This window comes from Danio rerio, chromosome 16, assembly GCF_049306965.1.
Source record: "Danio rerio strain Tuebingen ecotype United States chromosome 16, GRCz12tu, whole genome shotgun sequence".
In the NCBI taxonomy this organism is placed as follows: domain Eukaryota; kingdom Metazoa; phylum Chordata; class Actinopteri; order Cypriniformes; family Danionidae; genus Danio; species Danio rerio.
Window position 1 is genome coordinate 42,460,499 of NC_133191.1, and position 23,641 is coordinate 42,484,139.

The window sequence follows — 23,641 nt, forward strand, 5'->3', positions numbered from 1 at the left end:
CGAAAAGAAACGGTGTCATACCGCCCCGTATCGTTTGTTTTAAAGATGAAATTCAGCCATATGTACTTCTGGCTACATAATTCGCAATCTCCAGAAATGTATAAGGCTACATTTTCAGAATTTTGGGGTTTCTTGTACTTTCAGGACAGATACATTTTCAAGTAGGATCAAACTGCAAAGACAGCAAGTACACACAATCCTGTTGACATAACTGGCAGTACTCCCTGAACAATTTCACAACTTTAAATGCAATATATTTAAAATAATTTTCTGTTTAGGTTGAATACTGATTGGAAAATGGAAAAACTGTGATCTCAGTGCTGTCGTAGGAATATCGTTATAAGCAAGCAAACCAGATGAACCAAGGAGAACAGGACACTGTAAAAGAGGAAGTAATATTTCAAGAACAAGTTGTCCCCTGTACACGCACATCTACCATCTATACATATGGCACCAAAAAAGCAGAAGAACAATACAAGATGCTTTCAACATAAAGACCACAGTTTCCATATATGGCCTTGAGTGGGCAAACAAAACTCAGACAGCTCTTGTCTTCTTCTGCTTTCTTGCTATGTGACATTTATGGTAAGAAGAAGTTTTTAGTGACGTGAAATAATGATTTATTGGAATCACAAAAGAGAAACGAGAGATACATTTACAAGAATATGTGAGGAGGAGTGGGGAAAAGCTCTCCTCCTCTGTTAGCTCTACATCTGCCACATCAACAGCCAGGAATCTGACCCCAAACAACATAACATCTGCTCCTGAGAGCGGTTCTGGAAGATTTCTTTTTTCAGGATGCATTCTCAGCTTAATGCTGTCCTTCAGTCTCCTATCACCTGACTGAAATATGCCAATTTGATTTAAGTGAAACCACACACAATGAACAGCCTGCGGGTTATTAGTCCTGCTCGCTATTGCACATACTTGCATTTACGTTTTGGGATTTCAAGAAACCCCATAACCCTGCAGATTGGTAAAGGAAGGTGTGCTTTTTACTTTTCAAAGCAATTTAACTTGGAATTAATACTTGGCAACAATTCAAATGTGCAACAAAGCAAATAAATTTACAATAAATGTGGAACCTGAGCAAAATCAATAGGGTCTAGAGAATTCAGACAAGTCAGACGAGAAATATAATGAATATATAAAAAACTATTTCATTCATTTTCCTTCAGCTTAGTCCCTTATTAATCAGGGGTCACCACAGGAGAATAAACTGCCAACTATTCCAACATGTTTTGCTTTACGTATGTTTTACGCAGCAGATACCCTTCCAGCCGCAACCCAGTACCGGGAAACAAACATACACTCTCACATTCACACACACACAGCTAATTTGGTGCATCCAAATAACCTATAGCGCATGTCTTTGGATTGTGGGGGAAACCAGAAAGCACCTAAAGGAAACCCACACCAACACAGGGTGAACATGCAAATTCCACACAGAAATGCCAACTGGTCCATCCGGGACTTGAACCAGCAACCTTCTTGCTGTGACTGTGAGGAGACAGTGCTAACCACTGAGCCATCGTGCTGCCCATTGAAAAAAAGGACTAATAAAAAGGAGATATAAAAAGTAAAGACTGAGTAAATTATTTTTGGGTGAAATTTTCCTAACAAATTAGCATGAGACAAAAATTCTCCATATATATTTTTAATGGTAAATTATTAATCCTTTTGCGAACAATTCATTTGTTTTATAATGTTTTATTTTTTAATATTTTGTTATCACTTTAGAATAAACGAGAAATATGGATCCTAGTAACAAAATTCCTATTTAGTATTATATTATTGAATGTAATTTTGAAAAACCATTTTCAACAATCTACTTTTGTCAGGCCCCTAAAATAACTTAAAAAAGAAAAAGTAAGTGTTTGGATAAAACATTGATCAACCAGTACGTTGTTTGTTTGTTTATGTGTGTGTGTGTGTGTGTGTGTGTGTGTGTGTGTGTGTGCGCGTGCGTGCGTGTGTGTGTGTGCGTGTGTGCGCGTGCGTGCGTGTGTGTGTGTGTGTGTGCGTGTGTGTGTGTGTGCGTGTGCATGTGTGTGTGTGTGTGTGTGTGTGTGTGTGTGTGTGTGTGTGTGTGGGTGTGTGTGTGGGTGCATGCATGTGTGTGTGTGTGCGTGTGTGTGTGAGTGTGTGTGTGTGTGTGTGTTTGTGTGTGTGTGTGTGTGTGTGTGTGTATGTAATGTGATGTTTTCAAGTAGCCTTTAACTTCAAGAAACGTGAATGTACAAAGAATGTAAGAAATATGTGTTTAGAAATCAAGGACAACATTTTAGGTCTAGGCATTGAAATTGGTATCAATATTTATTGACCGGACACCTTTAAAAATATAGATTAAAAAAGGATTCAGCATGTAGTTTCGGTATGAAGCGCTATAGTTTTATTAAAATGTGGTTGCTGAGTGTGCGCCTTTGTATCAGTGCCAATAAGCTTAGGGTGTACGTTTGTCATTTTCAATGAAGGCACGCGACTTGGACAACGCACACATTGGAGCAACTTGCACATGTTGTGCAAGCGTGCACAAGTGACGCACGTGCAGTTTTCAGCTGCACCTAGTTGAAAACATCTGAACTTTTTCGAATGCCGCAAGTGCACTATGATTCATGTAACCAGAACTAACCAATCTGCTTCACATTTTGTGTAGAATATACACATTTCAGTAATAACGGCAGACTAGTTACCTCAGACAAACACAGCGCACCCAAACACTGCAGTGCTATAAACTTGCATCAGAGCGGCAGCAATGGTTTGTCATCCTCTGAGAAAACAATTGATGGTTACTTAGTTTCGAGAGCACAAAACTCATTGTAAACCACGTGCTTGTGCTTGTCACTTTAGGTCAGAATAACAAACAACGCATGCAAAAAAGAGTGCTGTATAGCAGAAGTGAGTAGATTGTAAATAAAAAAGGATGTCCCCAGAGTAGCTTTTTTTTGTTTCTTTTTGGTTTCTTTTCTTGTGCACCCAAGCCACTAGTTCTCCACTAGTAGTATTTAGCATAGGGAGTAATATAGTCAATTAACTTCACAACTTGAGCGAGGCAGTGGCGCAGTAGGTAGTGCTGTCGCCTCACAGCAAGAAGGTCGCTGGGTCGATTCGAACCTCGGCTCAGTTGGCATTTCTGTGTGGAGTTTGCATGTTCTCCCTGCCTTCGTGTGGGTTTACTCCGGGTGCTCCGGTTTACCCCACAGTCCTAAGACATGCGGTACAGGTGAATTGGGTAGGCTAAATTGTCCATAGTGTGTGTGTGTGAGGATAATTCCCAGCGATGGGTTGTGGCTGGAAGGGCATCTGCTGCGTAAAAACTTGCTGGATAAGTAGTCAGTTCATTCCGCTGTGGCGACCCTGGATTAATAAAGGGACTAAGCCGACAGGAAAATGAATGAATGAATATTGGTGAATTAAAATAAAGTGGTTGAAAATCCTAATATTCCTAAATGTATTGTTAAAAATATTCAATAATTATCTATGATATGAAACATGATATTATGCTAATTTATTTTTGTAATATCGCCCAGCCCTACAACACTTTCATTTTGAAATGAGCTACTCATTTAACATTAGCCACAGTACAGTATTAAAAAACGAAACGTATACTCGAGAAATATATTTAATCACTTAAGGCTGGGATATTCATAATGCCTTATAAATACGAGGATCGCTTTGGCATTATCTCCTAGGAAACATGATACCAAAACAACAGCATTGGATCATTAAAATCTGTTGTCCGTCTAGACAGCTGGAGAGAAACATCTAGACGACAGCATGATGAAACCTCAGTCTGTTAAGCACTAAAAGGGTCAATCCTCCCTCTGAGCTGTGAGCCAGATCCCATATGCTGCCTCGGCATTGTTTGATCTGATGCTGAGCACAGCAAACAGTCTTCTGCGTGACCATGACTCAACCTCAGTCCTGCTTTCCTTCCCTTCGTCCTCCCACACTGCAGTAAATCAGCCTCGCTCCTGAGAAAAAAAGCCTCTTTTCTATTGCTTCATGCTTGCTGAACTTGTTAAACGTCTCAGAGAAAACTGTTCATCCTGAAGTGAAGGGGACCACCGTATGGAAAGCACATGCTGACAGTGGACTTGGAAATGACTGCTGATTGAAGGTTCACATATTGCCGTGTTTGGCCATTCATCACATGTGTCTGCAGTTGGGTGAAGGTGTTAAAGGGGGAGTTCACCCAAAACTGTAAATTCTGTCATTGTTTACTCACTCTTTACTTGTTCCAAACCTGTTTGAGTTTATTTCTTCTGTTCAACACAAAAGAAGTTCAAACCATTGACTTTCATATTATTTGGTTTTCCTGCATTGGAGTTTTTTCAGCTTTTTTCAAAATATCTTCTTTTGTGTTCAGCAATATTGAAAAAATAACTTTGGAACTGCTTTAAGGAGAGTAAATAGTACAGTTTCATTTTGGGGTGAACTATCCCTTTAAGCACTATAAAGTCTTGTTTACACTCGATAGTAAGATTCAATGTGGATTAAACTAAATACAGTTGTCCCTCGTTATTCATGGCAGTTACATTCTAAAAGTAACCCACAATAGGCGAAGTAATCTGCTTTAGTTTATTACAATTATATTCTAGATGTTTTAAGGCAGTAAAACCCCTCACTACAAACTTTATACACTTTTCTCAGACAGGCATAAACATTTTCAGAAAGCTGAACGCATTCTGTACTGTACAGGAGACACAGCACAGAGGAAATTGATTGACAATGGTCTACAGCCAATCAGAACACAGAACACAATGTGCTGTAGGAAAAAAGCATGTTAAATTGGACCGCGTTATAGCAAGGGACCACTGTACCGCTTTTGGGCAGTCAAAATTGCATTACATTGGACTTTATTTTTGTGGTGTATGTAAACTCGACTGGTTAAAGTGGTTGTTTGCCCAAAAATTCATTCATTCATTCATTTTCTTGTCAGCTTAGTCCCTTTATTAACCTGGGGTCGCCACAGCGGAATGAACCACCAACAGCAAGTTTTTACAAAGCGGATGCCCTTCCGGCCACAACCCATCTCTGGGAAACATCTACACACTCATAAGCTACGGACAATTTAGCCTACCCAATTCACCTGTACCACATGTCTTTGGACTGTGGGGGAAACTGGAGCACCCAGAGGAAACCCACGCGAAGGCAGGGAGAACATGCAAACTCCACACTGAAACGCCAACTGAACGGGGTTCGAACCAGCAACCTTCTTGCTGTGAGGCGACAGCACTACCTACTGCGCCACTGCCTCACCCAAAAATTAACATCTAAAATAGCCATTTACTAAATTTTTCCAAACCTTTCTGATTTTCCAACTTGATCTTACTGCAATTTGTAGCTTTATGACTTAGTAGTTAGTTCGTATGAATTCGTATGATCTCATTCATATAATTTTGTACAATTTGCTTATCGCCAAATGACAGTTGGGTTTAAGGGCGACATTATGTGCCACACCTCCTTTTTAAAATCATACATTTTCGTAAGACTGAACTTAGGGGCTGTGCAATTAATCGGAATCAAATCTCAATTTTAAACGTTGCAATTTCTGTAGTTAACCGCAAGAGGCAGCGTTATGGAATATATATGTATTATTTATTTCCCCCACCCAGAGCAAATGCATGACTGCCAACTGTGTATGACTTTATTAGCCAATTGAGTGGGCACACTTTCATTCTGCCCAATCAGAACTTTTCATTCTGCCTCTTATTAGCTATGTTAATTTGCTGAGTGTTCTGTATTTTTATAATCATATATTTTTTTTTTTTTTGTATAATAAGCTACATTATCTCCCTAATTTGAGTTGAACTTGTTTACAGAAAGGTAAGCTCATTTTATGTGTACTAGAGAAAAATTTATGAAATTTCTGGATATATTACATTTACATTTACATTTAGTCATTTAGCAGACGCTTTTATCCAAAGCGACTTACAAATGAGGACAAGGAAGCAATTTACACAACCAAGAGCAACAATGAATAAGTGCTATAAGCAAGTTTCAGGTCTGTAAAGTCTAAGAAGGGAAGTATTAGTAGTATTAGTATTTTTTTTTTTTTTTTTTTTTTTTTTTTTGTACAGTTAGTGTGATATTCAGAGAGGCAATTACAGATTAGGAAGTGTAGTGGAGAATTAAAAAAAAAAATTTGAATAAATGTTTTTAGTTTCCATTTTTTTTTACTAACACTCACTGCATTTTAGCAGTAAAAAGCTATGATACAGATTATTGAGCTGAATCTTAGCTACAAAATTAAATCGCAAATCAAATCACAATCCCAACATCTCTCAAAAAAACTGCAATTAGGTATTTTTCCCAAATCGCACAGGTCTAACTGAAATTGTACGAATTCATACGAATTAGCCACTACACTGACAAAGCGTAAAATAGTTATGTGTCCTCATGAGATCAGGCTGGATTTTCTGTTATCTGCTGAACACAAAAGAAGATATTATGAAAAATCATTGGTTAACAAATAACCATTGACATCCATAGTAGGAATAACTACTATGCAAATCAATGATTAACAGTTTTCAGCGTCCTACAAAAAATCTTCTTTTGCGTTCAGTTGAAGAAAATCATCTCAAACAGGTTTGGTAGAAGTTAGCAGACTAAGTAAATGATTTTTGGGTGAACTTTTCCTTTAAATGCTGTGGGATAACGTAGCAAAATCATGGATTCATATTTCACTTTGTTATACCAAAACAAATTACAGCCAAAATCATAGCTGCATCCTTTTCATTTGCCTGTTTTCCCACAAGCTGTGTCAAAATAGCACGCACAAAAGGCATATCAGAACACATATTAGTGCCAGGTGGAAGCACGTCTCAGCTGACCACTTGTGATCAGATCACTGAAAACACATGTTTATACCAAGTGGAAACAGGGCCTAGATGTAGGTCTGTGCACCACAGTAAGTCTGACCTGAACAGAAAAATATCAAGGGGACACAGTCACCAAAAAATTCAGATCCAAACAGTTGATTGTTTACTCTCCCTCATGTTATTATACATTTGCATGACTTTTCCCTGCTCTGTGGAACACAAAGGAGTTTTTTTATTTAGTTAGAAAGTTTAAACTGCAGTTTTTCATACAGTAAAGATGAATGAGTCACATGAACTACTTTTATGATCTTAATGGAATGTTTTTTTTTCTTTTTTTTTTGTAGGTTGACAGTTCCTTCTTACCATCTATTTTCATACATATCAAAAGACATGATTGTAAGTAATCTTTTTTATGTGTTGCTCCTTTGAGGAACAACTAAGGGAACTTGTGATTCCATTATTGGAACTATTTGCCAATGCCATAAATTCCTATATGTCACATTCAGAATATGATTAATCATTCATCAATATAATCACTGTTATATTTTTCTTCTGCGTATGTTATGAATGCATAAACACCTTGTTTTTTGACTTGGTTAACATGCTTTGACTTGGATCATACTGGATACTTGTGCATTGTTAAATAATATTAAGTAAAGGGGTGGTCCAGAGTGTATTTTTAAGGCTTGATTTTGTTTATAAGATGCATAGCAATGTGTGATCATGGTTCACTTGTAAAAAAAAATCACATGATTTTTTCATATATCTTATTTTTATTATATACAGCTACTCAGCTAACATGAAAGCGACTGACATATTTACTTGTTCCTCTGTAAGGCCCGCCCTCAAGAGGCTCTGATTGATCAGCTAACATAATGTGAATCACGGATCAGTTCCACATCACCAGGAAAAGCGTCACGCCTCCATAAGCACATGCTTTTGCGCTGTGTAAATACTGTCAGTCAGTTTAGCCGTTAGCCAAATCAGTTTGGGCCTGAATCAGACAGAAAATGAAAAGGACACAGCTAAAGCTCACTCCTGCTATCTAAAATAACATCTGACAAGTGTCTTTTATTAGTAATAAGCATGTGTAAGTAATATAAAAGTTCACATATCTTTTGCGAGTTCGTTATTTGGGATGTAGACTGCAGGGAAAGCAGCCACATAGAGAGACACTGCAGTGCTGCTGAAGATTGTGGGTGTTTACAGCGGTTTGATTGATAAATATTAATTTGTAGCTAAATTGTTAGTGGTGCCAAACAGCATTTCCCGTTGTTTACATCCTTGCTACAATATGCCGTAACGCTAGACACTGTGCATGTAATAGATCAATTTTAACATATAAAAATACTCACAGGTTGTGGCTCACAATCCACATCTTCTGCTATTATGTTTGGAGCTGCTCCTTTGAAAAGTTTTTAAACTAATACAGCCCTGAACTGGGAGAGATTCTGGAAGCTGTCCTTTGTCAAATGCTAGCTATATATTTTATAATTATCTGGAAGATAATTAAAATTAAACTGTAAGCACATCTCTCTTTGTGTTGTGTCCTTTGGAAGCCCAAATACAGAAACAGAAGAAGCTCTGTGGAAATAGTAGTGTTTAGACGGCATTTTAGCTTTCTCTGCTGTAACATTACATCACTTCTGGCCACGCCCTTTTGCTATGCGAGGTGTATACGCGTGGTGAATGTGTGTAACCTGAAGCTTTTGTCATCTCACTAACCCGGATGTATTTTTTGTAGTCCCCAAACTTCATTCGCTGTAGGCTTTGCCAAGCTAACTCTGTAGAAGCTAATGTCTCCCTTAGCATGGAACTTTAAGCATCTTACATTCAGAGATGTTGTTTATCTTCACACCGCTACATTACACATCACCTAAAGTTTAAAATATGATATCATAGCGGAACACCCCCTTTAAGTAAGTCTATCTGCATATACTGAATATTATCAACAAACATTTTATGGTCACACTTTACAATAATATCCGTTAGGTAATATCTTTACTAACATTTAATAAGAATGAACAATACTTTTACAGTATTTATTAATCATAGTTCAACATGTACAAATTTATTATTAAAATCCAAAGTTTTAGTTAATCCAAAGTTAATTTAGTTAATGAGTTAACAAGAACAAGCAATGAATGACTTTATTTTCAGAACTAAGGGTAAGAAATAAGAATAAAAACTGTAACAAATAAATGTGTTGTCTGTTAATTGTTCGTGTAAATAAATAAATCACCAAACTCATGGAACCTTATTGTAAAGTGTTACCTTTATTGTTATTATTAATTATGTTCTGTATAGTTTGAATGTGAAACCTGTTCAGTTTGAGAGAATCATTTCTAAATAATACTAGATTTCTTTTAATGCTCTGAGGTCAGTCAAAGCCATGCTGTTTTATAATGTTTAAAGTAGCATGGATTGAATTTCCATTTTTGTTTGTGGTTTTCTGGGAGCATGTCACACAACCTATCCATGCCTTTAGGCAACTAAAGACACATTACTCGCTTTTCAACACACACATATTGAAAGTGGTAACGAATATCACTGGAAGACTGAGCCACACGCAGCATCCCATTAATCAAATGATGATAACGTGGAGAAAAGCAACAGCAATAAATAAAAAATGTCTAAAACGAACCTCTTTTTCAGAAATTAAGAGTTGGTCTCCTTTCAATATAACAAATCGGTTTTTCCAAATTTCCCTGAAAATTCCTTTGCCACAGAACTTGCGGATCCAGCCAGTTTTGTCGGGCTGCACAGGCTGTTGATTGGCATCCTGAGGGCCCTAGAGAGAGAAAATACAGACATGCCAATGAGACTTCACCTTAGCAGTGAGTTATGATGTAATTGTATGTTTCCAAGCATTTTTTGGGTCTATGATGCTCAATATGCAGCTTGAAAAGGCTGTTGACTAGGTTTGATACATAATCTCTAAAATAGGGGGAGCCTCTCTTAAAGACAATATCTTTGTCATGTAGATCATATCACATTCCTGCTGCCTAGTCAGATTTCTCACACAGGACAAACACTACACACATCAGTGTTTCCTCAGGGGTTTGTTTATTACCAGGGTTGAGATCTTGCAGTCTGAGTGTGATAAGCTAAAAGGCTGTGTACATAGAAAATAGTGAAAAAAGACCAAAATTTCTTTCTGATAAGTCTTTATTGTGTAAAAGACATTTAACTGCTCATTTATATGCATGTAATTCTGCACGTATGCACTTTTCGGCTGCTGGAAATTTATTGAAGGTGTCATTTATTATGCTTTTAGCCATTTTGGACAGTAATTTAATCATCTCATTAATAGTGCATGTTAATAGTGCAGTTTGTCGTAGTAGAGGATTAGCATTTTCAAACCATGGGTTCCCTTGGGAATTTCCCTTTGGTTTTTAGAACGAATGTTTTAAATGAATTAATCATTCATATTTGTTTAGGTGGGGTAGCGTTTAGTTTTTATATATCAATGCATGTTTTTTTACTATAGCAAAATGCCTGTCTTACACAGATCTCTGTAATATTGCCCTGATGATGACAGCTTCAGTTGTTTCCTGAATATAGTAAGATCAGTATAGTAAGATCACTTTAGTCAAGTAAATGAGCTGAGTTTAACATACAGTATAACCAATGTAAACCTATATTAGCAACATTAAACGTCTGAAACGTGTAGGAAAAAACGTATTTATTAAATCTATGTGAAATCTTCCATATATTTAAAATGTCATATAATATATTTTAAACCCAAGTAAAATATTTTAAAAAACCAACTCTTTCAGAAAAAATCGTACAGAGCCAATCTGGATTAAATCAATGCAGCTTTTGTGAGCAGAAGAGACTTTTAACAAATCTTAATGCTTCTTAACTTTTGACCAGAGCTTTATACATAATAAACAGCATACTAAATAACCTAAAATTAATATCTATATTATGCCTTTCTTACACAGATTACTGTAATATTGTCCTCTAGATGACAGCTTCAGTTGGTTCCTGACTATGATCAGTTTCAAATTTAAGCTTGTTTCTAACCTTAATTTTTCCAAATGTTTGACCAGTAGCGTATATGATCAAAATTATACAGTAAATAAGCTGCATTTACCATATAACCAATGTAAAACTATATTAGCAACATTTAAAGGCTAAAATGTGTAATTAAAAATGAATTTATTAAATCTGAGTGAAATTTTCCATAGATTTAAAATGCTAGTTAATATCTTTTAAATCTAAGTAAAACATATTAAAAACCAACTTTGTCAGAAATAATCGTAAACAGCAGTTCTGTATTACATAACTGCACCTTTTGTGAGCAGAAAATGCTTTTAACAAATCGTAATTCTTCCAAAGTTTTGACCAGCGATTTATACATAATAAACAGCATACTAAATAATCCAAATTAATATCCATATTTACTAACTTGGTAGGCTGTTAAATACAACCAGTGAATAACTATATTTTAGATTTGTATATTTAAAAACAAATAGGCCAGTTTTTACATTTTTTTCAATTCTTTAAAGTTTTTCAATTCTTTTTGGTTTTTAGAATGTATGTGTTCAATTAATATATATATGTATGTATGTGTGTGTGTATATTTTTTTAACAGTATATATATATATATATATGATAAAAAAAAAAAAAAAATATATATATATATATATATATATATATATATATATATTTATATATATATATATATATATATATATATATATATATATATATATATATATATTAAATAAGCTGAATTTAACATATAATCAATGTAAAACTATATTAGCAACATTTAAAGTCTGACATGTTCAGTTAAAAATGAATTTATTAAATCTATGTGAAATCTTCCATACATTTAAAATGCAACTTAATATAATTTAGACTCAAGTAAAATATTTTAAAAACCAACTCTTGCAGAAATAGTCTTAAAGAGCCATTCTGGATTACATAAATGCAGCTTTTGTGAGCAGAAGAGGCTTCTAACAAATCTTAATGCTTCTTAACTTTTGACCAGAGCTTTATACATAATAAACAGCACACTTAAAACCCAAATGTAAAATCTATATTCTAGTAGTAGGCTGCTACACACAACCAGTGTTTATATAACTAACAGTTATATATTGTTAAATTCAAAATACGCAGACAAGTAGGCCAGATTTTATTTTGGTTATTATTATTGTTAATACTATTATTGTGTTATCATTATTCCCATTTGACACATTAACTGTAGTTTAACAACTCATGCTCAGTTTAATAGAATAACGTCAGCATTGCTCTTCCGCTATTCAGTCAACTAACATTACAGTGCGAGAGGATATCGACTTTTACATTTGCAACTACAACAAAAAATTACGTTTTTTTTGGCAAATGTAATTGTAAAACGTTGCTAAAGATAGTTTTAGTATAGTGAAGCAGTATGTATGCTCTGCAGTGGTTCATATACTAGTGCACAAAGGCTCGCGGCGCTCCTCACTGACAATAGAGGGGACTCGGTGTCTTTCTCACCCGCTTTGACGAACTGTTCTTCTTCATGGCTCAATGAAACACCGCTTCCCGGCTCTCTCCCTCCACGAACAATCCAGATACAAAAGAATCCACTGAAAATCCTACACCCGAAAAAGCCACACTCAAAGAAAAGCGCTTTGTTAAATGAGAGTCGCTCCCCGGTTGTTTCTTTACGCCTCCTCCGGTGAATTTACTCCCGTTCAGCGTCCACCGCGCCGGTCACCATTTGCTGGTTATTTCGGACAGACCTCAGAAATGTGCTGGTGAGTGTGTGTTAGTGGCATCCTCGTGCGTTGTTGATCCTCTGCCGTCACGCGTGGAGTTCTGGTTGTAGTTGTGTGAGCTGAGAACTTGAGGATGTGTGGTCCCTCTCTTTGTCCTCCACAGCTCCACCTATGGACACCACAATGATGTCACTGGAAAGACAGAGGGGGGATTTGCTGTACTGAAGGGAATGTGCGAAGTTTTTTTTACAGCCATTTAAGCTTACTTGTTTATTAGCTATTAATGACAGACATGATAATTATTACATACAAACATTGCATAATAATTATTATTATATGCGTGTGTCTGTATATGCATTATTTATGTAGCATATTAATACACGCATGCATATGTCCGAGAAAATTATTAAATAGATAAACTGTAATAAATACTTTAAAATACTGTAATAAATACTGTATAGGCCTATTTTAGTTTTTACTTCAGTTGAGTGAACCATAGTGTGTAGTAATACAGAAGGATGACGAGGCTGTACTAGTGCTGTTAATTACAGAATATTGCATGGCTTTCAGACAATCATATTCAAGAACCAGACAGAACTGTTGTATAATTATATAGATAGATAGATAGATAGATAGATAGATAGACAGACAGACAGACAGACAGACAGACAGACAGACAGACAGACAGACAGACAGACAGACAGACACACACACACACACACACACACATACATACATACAAATTTAACATAAAACATTTAAGTTGTCCCCAAAAGAACCTCCAGAATTATTTTGTTTCAGCTCTTTTTAAATAGTTATTATGAGCAAGCAGCAAATGTAATTATTTGAGTGTATTTATACATGTTATATCTACAAACGCAGGGGGAAAAAAAGTTTGATTTTGGACTAATCGCAATTAATCTTTGCCCACCACTAAAAATACTTTATTTTATATTAAATGATGTAGTTTTTTCAAACCATAGAGTAAAGTGTATTATACTGTATATTAAAGTAGACTGATAAATAGTAAAAAAAAAATACTGTATAGGCCTACTTTAGTTTTTACTACAGTTGATTAAACCATGGTTGATAAAACAGTTGATAAAAGCCAATGTTTTGTATAAAACTACAGTATTGGGTTATATTGCTATATTATAGGGTTATATAGCACTATGTAATATGTGTGTGTGTTTATATATATATTCGTCACTATAAAGGTTAAATTACAGAGCCTACACACAGGAGTAAAAAAAAAAATGCAAATTTAGAAGAAAATATTAAATGGCTTTTAGAGGTTTTTGCATCTAAACTATACTGTATGTGTGTGTATACATACAACGCTCAGTTGGCCTTTCTGTCTGGAGTTTGCATGTTCTCCCTGCGATCGCGTGTGTTTCCTCCGGGTGCTCCGGTTTCCCCCACAGTCCAAAAGCATGCGGTACAGGTGAATTGGGTTGGCTAAATTGTCCGTAGTGTATGAGTGTGTGTGTGGATGTTTCCCAGAGATGGGTTGCTGCTGGAAGGGCATCCGCTGCGTTAAAACTTGCTGAAAAAGTTGGTGGTTCATTCCGCTGTGGCGACCCCAGATTAATAAAGGTACTAAGCAGACAAGAAAATGAATGAAGGAATGAATATATCTGTATACAACAATACAATCAACACAACAAATTAATTCAAGTAATTTACTATAGTATGGCTCAAAAACTATAGTATTTCCTATAAATTACTGTGGTATTTGTTCATATGGGTAGTCCGATATGTGGGTTTAATTGTTGAATTTATTTTTCAGTAAGCGCACATGCACTGTAGAGAGTATACTGGGTTATGTAAGGTAACTGCATGGGTTGGTTTAGGGGTGGGTTGAGGATTAATCCCTAGTTATTTGTAATTACTGTAAGCGCATAACTACATGCAGAACAGGACTGTAAAATACAGTGCTACCAATATTAGCATTAAATAGTGGTGATAACATGTACTTATAAAGTATTATACTGAGTACTAATCAGTATGTCAAAATTTCATTTAATTATTTTATTAGGGCGCAATATTTTCCTGCTGGATTTGTTATAAATCGACATTGGGAAAATGGACAAGACAATGTGGGTTATAAATAGAAACAAAATGTATATTTTATTTCTTTTTAAATTGTCAATCAGTGAAATAGATTCCAAACAGTATATTTAGCATCTAATGTGTAGTGTAGACCACATACTGTTGTAAAATTTAAAACAACTAGTTTATTGGTTTTTAAGTAAGAAGGACTATTTAATTTGACTGAATCAACTTACTGCAATAGTTTTGACAGCCATTGTAATGGTCAGATAAAAGTAGCCTCCAAATGAATTAACTGCAGTGTAATATCATTTATATTACACATTCATTCACTTGTTTTATGTGCATATATTTTGTTTTTTTAAAGCCTTTTGGATATAAAGTAATGAAATAAGCAATTACGGCCTTATTCACGCTTACATCAATAGGGTAAATTAAATTTATTGTTTTTTTTATTTTATACTTTTTTATTTTTATTACTTAGTTTTTATATGCGAATAAAACAACAGGTAAGTTCATTTAAAGGAAGTTCATATAGAAATGGAAATTTTACTCTGCATTGATTTTCACAAATGGCTCCAAACCTTGTAAGTAGTTAAAGTTTAAAGTTTAAATAGTTTTAAAAGTCATGAATATCATTTAATACATCTGATTCAACTTTAGTACATTAGATTTCAATTGACAGTTCTGATGATTTTAATAATCAGGTCGGATATAAAAAGCCACTTTGACAAATGTAATATTTATTTTACCTAATAATATTAGTTTTACTATATAATAATACATGCATTATTTATTTCCACTATATATTCTTTATTTATCTATTAAAGGGAGTTCTAGTAGAAATGTAAATTTTACTCACCATTGATTTTCTCAAATGGCTCCAAACCTTTATGTGTTTCTTTTTTCTGTTGAACACAAAAGAAGATATTTTGAAGAATGTTGGAAACTGGTACCTATTGACATGCTTAGTTGAAAAGAAAAATATATGTATAGCACAATGACCAACCATTTCTCACAATTCTTTAAAATAATGTTTAAAAAAAAGAAAGATTTGGAGCAAGTGTGTGAGTAAATGATGACAGATTTCTTAATGTTATATGAACTATAATTTTACTATATAATATATCATATGTTAGCTGGTAAATTGTATGTTTTTTTTATCTGCATATTAAAAAGAACATTTTGCGGTTCCAACAACAGGCAGTGTGAATTGTTACACTATGTTAAAGTGATGTAACCCAGCAGCAACACAAACATGTCCACCTGTCGTCTTAAACCCATCACAGACCTTCTTAAGAGTTTATAAATAGTAATGCATACTGGGTTGATAAGCTTGCTGATGAAATGCCCCTATACCTTGTATATGCTCTTATAGTTTCCTTCACTACTTCAAATAATGTTCTTGTCATTAAGCCAAGAGAGATAACTAGGTTACATGACAATACCTGGATTGATGCTGTTTATATATAATCGCAGATGCCAATATAAAGATGTAATGTGCACATGAACTGCTACTTACTCAATCGATTTGTGTTGGGACAACATAAAGGAATTAAGTTAACTCATTAGTTTTTTAACCAGTTAAACTCTGCTGCTATTTTGTGATTTCCGCCTGGATTTTGCCTACCCAAATTTAAAAGCTTCCCAAATCCAAATGCAGAGTTGTAAATGCAAAAAGTTGGTATCGTTTTAAAGAAAACCCTTTGAATTTTCGTAAAACACTATTGAAAGTGTTTAAAATATCTGTATATGTTGTCTGTGTTATAATAAACACCTAAAAAAACAAACGCTGTTGATGATACTTTTATTTTAGTATGTAGATACTTATAACTGAAATTAAATATTGAGTAGGGGCAGGGCTTTCCTTTCATTCCCTTATAGCAAATTATTGGTAAAAGGAGTGTGGTTAAGAATATTGTGGCTGAAGCTGTCAAAGTTATGTCAGCAGAGAAAAATAGCCACTTCAAATTCATAAGCAAATAGTCAGATTTTGATTGAAGATTACCAAAACAAACTGTAACATAAGGGACAAGGACATCGGAGGTGAAGATCCACGTGTGGTAGAGAGTAGTCAGGCAGGCAGCAATCAAAACAGGTATAAAGTGGAGCATATAGACCAGGGGTGTCCAAACTCAGTCCTGAAGGGCCGATGTCCTGTAGATTTTAGCTCCAACTTGCCTCAAAACATCTGCAAAGATGTTTCTAGAAAGCCTAGTAAGAGCTTGATTAGCTAGCCCAGGTGTGTCTGATTGGGGTTGGAACTAAGCTTTGCAGGACACCGGCCCTCCAGGACCGAGTTTGGACATGCCTGATATCGACGATCCAAAGAACATGCTCAAAAGCAGGCAAGAGATCAGTGCAGGAGGCAAACAGGATAAACAATAAACAAAACACAGGAAGGCTAGACAGGAAATAACGCTTTGAAATGCTTACAGAAAACAAGACTCAGCAGTGTGTGTGTGTGTGTGTGTGTGTGTTTGTGTGTTTGTGTGTGTGTGTGTGTGTGTGTGTGTGTGTGTGTGTGTGTGTGTGTGTGTGTGTGTGAGTGTGTGAGTGTGTGAGTGTGTGTGTGTGTGTGTGTGTGTGTGTGTGTGTGTGTGTGTGTGTGTGTGTGTGTGTGTGTGTGTGTGTGTGTGCTTGAGAGGTGAATATATAGTCCAGATAATCAGTCCATCATGAGTTACCAGCTGTCTGTATCTGTCAGTGTTCGAATGACTGTCAGCTGTAGCAGGAGTGATTCTGGGATGTGTAGTTTATATAGTGGCAGAATTGTAGTCCTGATGATAATGCTTGTTTTCCCGCGATCTGCAACGCCTAGATCGCTGGTGATCGTGACACAAAAGTTTTTTTTTTTATGTTTATTTTTTTAAAGCTATAGATGATCTTCCATCCTTTGACTTGATGTGTTGTGACGGTGGTGCTCTGCGTGAGCTTTATGTAAATAATTTGGTTTTTGCTGCCATTTTTGTTTAATGTTTTTTCTGTTCTTTTTCTCCTTTTTTTGTGAGTTCATTGTTTAGATCATGCATTAATAGTTCATAATAGTGTTGTTAAAACCAAAAATATATTTTTTTACCCTCGTTTGGTCCTTTTCTTTTTTTCTTTTTTCATTCTTCTTTCCTTCATTCCATTATTCCTTCCTTCTTTCATTCATTCCTTCCTTTCTTTTATTCTTCATTCTTTCCTTCATTCATTCATTCCTTTCTTTATTTCCTTCTTTCCTTCATTCGTTTCTTTCTTCTTTCCTTCATTTATTCTTTCCTTCATCCGTTACTTACTTCTTTCATTCATTCATTCCTTCATTCATTCTTTCCTTAATTATTTCCTTAGTTTTTTCCTTCCTTTCTTCCTCCCTTCCTTCCTTCATTTAATTTTCTTTATTTCCTTCATTCCTTCACTCTTTCTTTCTTTCTTTCTTTCTTTTTTTCTTTCTTTCTTTCTTACTTTCTTCATTTGTTTGTTCATTCATTCCTTCCTTTCCTACTTCTTTCCTTTTTTTTCTTTCGTTCCTAATTTGTTCATTCATTCATTTATTATATTATTATTTATTCTTTCTTTTTTCCTTCCTTCCATTTTTCTTTTTTTCTTTCTTTCTTTCTTTCTTTCTTTCTTTCTTTCTTTCTTCATTTGTTTGTTCATTCATTCCTTCCTTTTTTCCTTCTTTCCTTTCTTTCTTTCTTTCTTTCTTTCTTTCTTTTTTCTTAATTTGTTCATTCGTTCATTTATTCCTTTCTTCCTACTTTTCTTTCTTTCTTTCTTTCTTTCTTTCTTTCTTTCTTTCTTTCTTTCTTTCTTCCTTCATTCCTTCCTATTTATTTATTTATTTATTTATTCTTTTTATATATACATATAACATTACATCTTAACTTCTTTCTTTCCTTCTTTATTTCTATCTTTTTTTCTTTCTTTTCACAGTTGTTTTTACAGTGAAGGCATAAAAAAAACTTCCCCAAAGAACTTATTTCTATCCTTTTTTTTCAATAATTCTTAAAATTAAAGAGGTTAACACTTTATCTTGATGGTCCATTTGAGTATCAGTAGACTGTCTGCTTAATATCTGTTGACACTGCTCCTTCAACTGACTATAAGAAACTTTGCAAGTACATGTCAACTTACACTAACCCCAACTCCAACCCTAACAGTCTATTTATAATCTAATGAGAATTAGTTGGCATGTAGATGCAATGTAACTTAAATTCAACAAACAGATCATTAAAATAAAGTGTGACCACTAAAGCTGCTTTATTGGCATAGATAGTTCTTCAAGGAATCTTTAACATGACAGGACCATGTCATTCCATAGTGCAGGCATTTATGTGAAATAGTATTCTAATCCTTGCATGCATAAATACCCATGTTTTATTTAATGCTGGTCATAATAAACCCAGGTAATCATACAGTGGCATCATTGTAATGACACACGCTAATCCAGCACTGAAGGGGAATTAAGCAGTGGTGCTGTCCCAGTTTAAATTGAGCTCTTGCGCAATCAGAGAGGAAATCAGCTTACAGAGTGGCCTTTCGTAAGGCTTTCAACTGCTGCAGAAAAAAAGAGAAAAAATAAACAGCCTCGAGGCTTGAGGTCTCTCTTCTTGTCAAGTTAAAGTGACTGTGTGAAATTTTGAAATTATATTATACATAAACGGTTGATGAACTCATTCAGACCATCTTATAAAATGCTCAGGCTTCTTTTAGTGTGAACGAAAGTTTAGCCGTATATATAGAGACCACTCTGGGTTAGAAAGTGTTGAGTTATCAGCAGTCGGTCAAACTGTGGTCTGTAGTTGTGACCTTCTTGAAGACTCAGTGTAAGGTGTTCTAGTTCCGCACTATTGAGTGGCCAGGATTATAAAACATTTTGTGATTTGATTGGATCCTGTGTGCTCAGATTCACAGCAGATTCAGGTCAATGTTTTGTGGTACAAAGTGATTGAAACACTTGTAATGACATTTCAGTTACAAGATAAAGTAAAATACATCAAATTGCATGGGAATGTTTTTGGAAATATCAGAATTGAACACATATAATGTCAGACTTTTATGACATATCCTTCTTATATGTGAATGTATTAAAACTGTATTTATAAATACTTACAGTAAGGTTCCATTTGTTAACATGAAGTACATTAGTTAACAAACTAACAATGAAAAATAACATTTGTTAATGTACTTTTAATAAAGGAATACAAAACACCAACAGCCTTATAAATGTCCCACATTGCTAAAAACACTGATAGGACACATATTTTTTACAAAAAAGTGAAAAAATTAGTTGTTTTTTTATTATTTCAAGAAAATTTGTTCTTTCGGTTTAAAAAGAAATTTGGAAGCTGCGTCACAGCAATTAGATGCTTGTGTAGATTCCAGCTCGGAGACTGGATGTCTGTACAGGCCAGGGCTGCGTTTCCCAAAAGCATCGTAAGCCTAAGAAGTTTGTAGAAATGATCGTACGACTGATCTTAATATTACGGTCTGTTTCCCAAAAGCATCGTAACTTAAGTAGCACTTGAAAATCTTAGTGGATCTACAAGTGCTCTGGAGTAATCGTAAAGCCTTAAGTGCATCGTAAGGAGACAGAGTTATGAGGGCACCTGCTGGACAACCGGCAAATTGCACCTACAATTTACTTCTCTTCAAAGTCATTATTCATTTTATTTGTACGTATATCTCTATTCATTTATATTTTCTACACATTACACAATTCAATATACAAATAATAATGAATAAAGAAAAAAATAAATGTAAGAGCTTATTTATTTATTTATTTATTTACTTATTTATTTATTTTGATGTGAGATAAGCAATTTTTGATAAAGAAATTGATAAATAATTCTACTTAATTAAGGTTTCATATAAATATCGAAAATGATGCTGATGTCATTTCCGGCAAGGACTGTTAGAATTAGTTTTATGCGAGATTGGAGCAAGACAGTGTTTTTACAGTACGACATTTCCAGTTAATTTATGTTTTTAAACTGGCTCAAAAATATTTTTTTTTTTATGTTATTCGAGTTGAATATACATTCACACAAGTAGAAGAAGAATTATATGGATTGCTATAACATGTGCAACAATAACGAGCCATTCTATAGCGTGACATTTCAGCACTTAACAAACGGATAGCGACTCCTAAGTTGCACTTAAAGCTGGGCTACGTGCAATTGTGTTAAGTGCATTTTTGGGAAACGCACGTGAAACAATAACGAACGTTCGCAAAATGACTCGTAGAAAACGCTCTTAAGTGCTAAGATCAATCGTTATCGGGAAACGCAGCCCAGGACAATGTGATGTCTTTATGTTTTCTGCATTAATTCATGAGAAAGACTTGGTTCAAACCAATCAGCGTGCTCTATTGTGTGTGAGGTGCAACTTCATTAATATGCATAACATAGCAATTACATTATAACGATTATAATATACTGTTACAGTGTTCAGACGGCAGAGAGACGCCACGTTGTGTTTACAACCCTAATTAAAACAAGTGAAAGAAGAATTAATCTAAGACATGGGTCATCAGTGTTGCGTTTATAAATGTGCTGCAACAAAGGTTTTGATTCCATTTACACCTACAGAGTCTCCGCACCTACTGAGAAATGCTGAGTTTGTTTTTCTCCGTTTCGCCATGCGGTATCAAATTCCATCAAAGCAACACTTTTCTGGCAGTTCATAGTTGTATCCAATATTTTGATTGTCACAGGGGGCATGCATGAAATGTTCCTGAATAAAAGTGAAAGTGCAAAACTGCAGTTAAAGTTGACAAACTGAGAATGAAACATCGGAAATTACATAAAACTCCAGAGCAAACGTGTATTTGTGTTGCCTCTGAGAAAATTAGCCCATGCACATACTGAAACTCCCCTTTTCGTACAAACCCTTACCTCTTTCAACACTCAACATTACCACCTAAACAAAGCTGGACTCACATTCCTGACTTTTTTCAAACTAGAGGTGTGAAAACACCCTGCTGAGACAGAGGGCGTTTCATGGCTCTTTAAGCTGTAACTATCATTTTAAGATCATGTTAACCAGAATTCACTCATACATTTTATAAAATCAAAAGTTTTATTTGTTAATATTATATAATGGGACTTTTTATTAATTTGTTTTACATATTTGTGACCACTGGTTATTTTACTGACCAGTAACATATTAATTAACATTGTTTATTATATTGCTTATTGTTTTTTTTTCTTCTTTGATAAACACTTTTTTTTGAGTTTTTGTTTTTGTTATGTACTTAAAGAATTACAGGTATAAGAATAAGTATTTTCTTTGACATTATTCCATAGATATTTTATTATTTTATCTTGGCAGAGGTGATTTTAAACTTTAAAGCAGCCTTTTTTATTGTATAATTAGCCATCTAATCATTATCTGTGCATTGGCGTTCTTGATAGAGGCTTGAGCTTCAGAATTGTATTCTCACATGTCATCGAGTGCTAAAAGCTATATTGATTTCAGGGTTAAGCTTGTGTTTTTGGCTGGTTTTTACATTGATCCAGAGGACTGAGTACTATTATCACATCTGATGACGGAAAGGCTTCTTGAGTGGAGATTAGATGTTTGTACTGTGGATACTGGACATAACTGGACATGGTTTATCCAACAATGCTGGCCACACTTCACCATTTGTAAGACATGGAAGAGGTTACATTCCAGTAAATGTAAATAACTATATGTCTTTTCAATATTCAAGGATATATGACAAGAAAAAGGAATCCAGCCCAGATTTGAGAAGAAACTGATTTGTATGTAATATTTTACTGTTGTCGATCACACTTTATTTTGATGGTCCGTTTGTTGAATTTAAGTTGCATTGCATCTGCATGCTAACTAATTCTCATTAGATTATAAGTACGCTGTTAGGTTCGGGTTGGGGTTAGGGTTAGAGTTAGTGTTAGTTGACATGTACTTGCGGAGTTTCTTATAGTCAGTTAAATGTCTGTTAAGGAGCAGTATCAGCAGATATTAAGCAGACAGTCTACTAATACTCAAACAGACCATCAAAATAAAGTGTTACTGTGTCTAAGTATAATATTGTGCCAAGCCAATGGTAAACGGAAGTTAATCTAATTATTTAATGACTTGGGATCTCATTTATAAGTGTGGCTTATGCACAAAATGGGGGTGGAAACCACTTTTCCACTCGAAGATTGTGATATATATATATATATATATATATATATATATATATACTAAACCACTTTAAATGAACATATGAGCCATAATTATTTAGAAATAAATAAACATTCACTGTAAAAAAATGTAGGGTTTCACACAATTCATTCATGTTGTCCCAACTCAAATGTATTAAGTTTACAAATTTAAGTGGATTGAACATAAAACATCTAAGTTGTCCCCCCAAAGAACTGAAGAATCGTGTTGATTCAGCTCGTTTTAAATAAGTAGTTTGAACAAACTGCAAAAATCTTATATTTTTATTTTTTATTTTTTGTAAATGAGACCCCAGATATTTAATAATAATCCCCTTTATTTAACCAGGCAGGTCAATTGAGAGCCAGTTCTCATTTACGAAAACAACCTGGCCAAGAGGCAAAATAAAAAGCTAATATGCAGCAACAGCAACATAATACAATAACAATTTCAGAGATGCAGATAATAACATATAAAACCAGGGAAAAACAAAACAAACAAACAAAACAAGCACAGTGATCTTGTACTAATAACTGTATTTAATTTTTAAAAGATTGTAGGGGAATAAAAGTGTTGAGCTTTGAGGTCTGTGTCACAATCACCAGCGATCTAATCCTGGCAGATTACTGGTAAACACACAGATCGCATAGAAATACAAATCTGCCATTGTATGGACTACAAGGTCCAGTCATGCACTGCATGACTCACTAGTTTCATATCCTGGTTGATTGCTTGCACACACAGTTGAAGCTTTTCACAACTGATAACATAGACTTTAAATACAGCACTAATACACACACACACACACACACACACACACACACACACACGAGTCTTATTATACTGTCACTGTAAACATTTTGATGCGTTTGCCTTGCTTTGCCGTGTTTT

General features: G+C 34.8%; 1 protein-coding gene across 1 annotated transcript in view; it reads right to left on the reverse strand.

Moving 5' to 3' along the window:
- Positions 1-12,633, reverse strand: part of plekho1b (pleckstrin homology domain containing, family O member 1b) — a 52,595-nt gene extending 39,962 nt beyond the window's left edge. Inside the window, exons 1-2 of the mRNA NM_001326535.1 lie at positions 12,318-12,633; positions 9,469-9,615 (exon numbers count right to left, since the gene is read on the reverse strand). Coding sequence (NP_001313464.1) covers positions 9,469-9,615; positions 12,318-12,344 — 174 coding nt within the window. The 5' untranslated portion in view covers positions 12,345-12,633. The remainder of the gene's footprint in view (positions 1-9,468; positions 9,616-12,317) is intronic.
- Between the last annotated feature and the right edge of the window lie 11,008 nt (positions 12,634-23,641).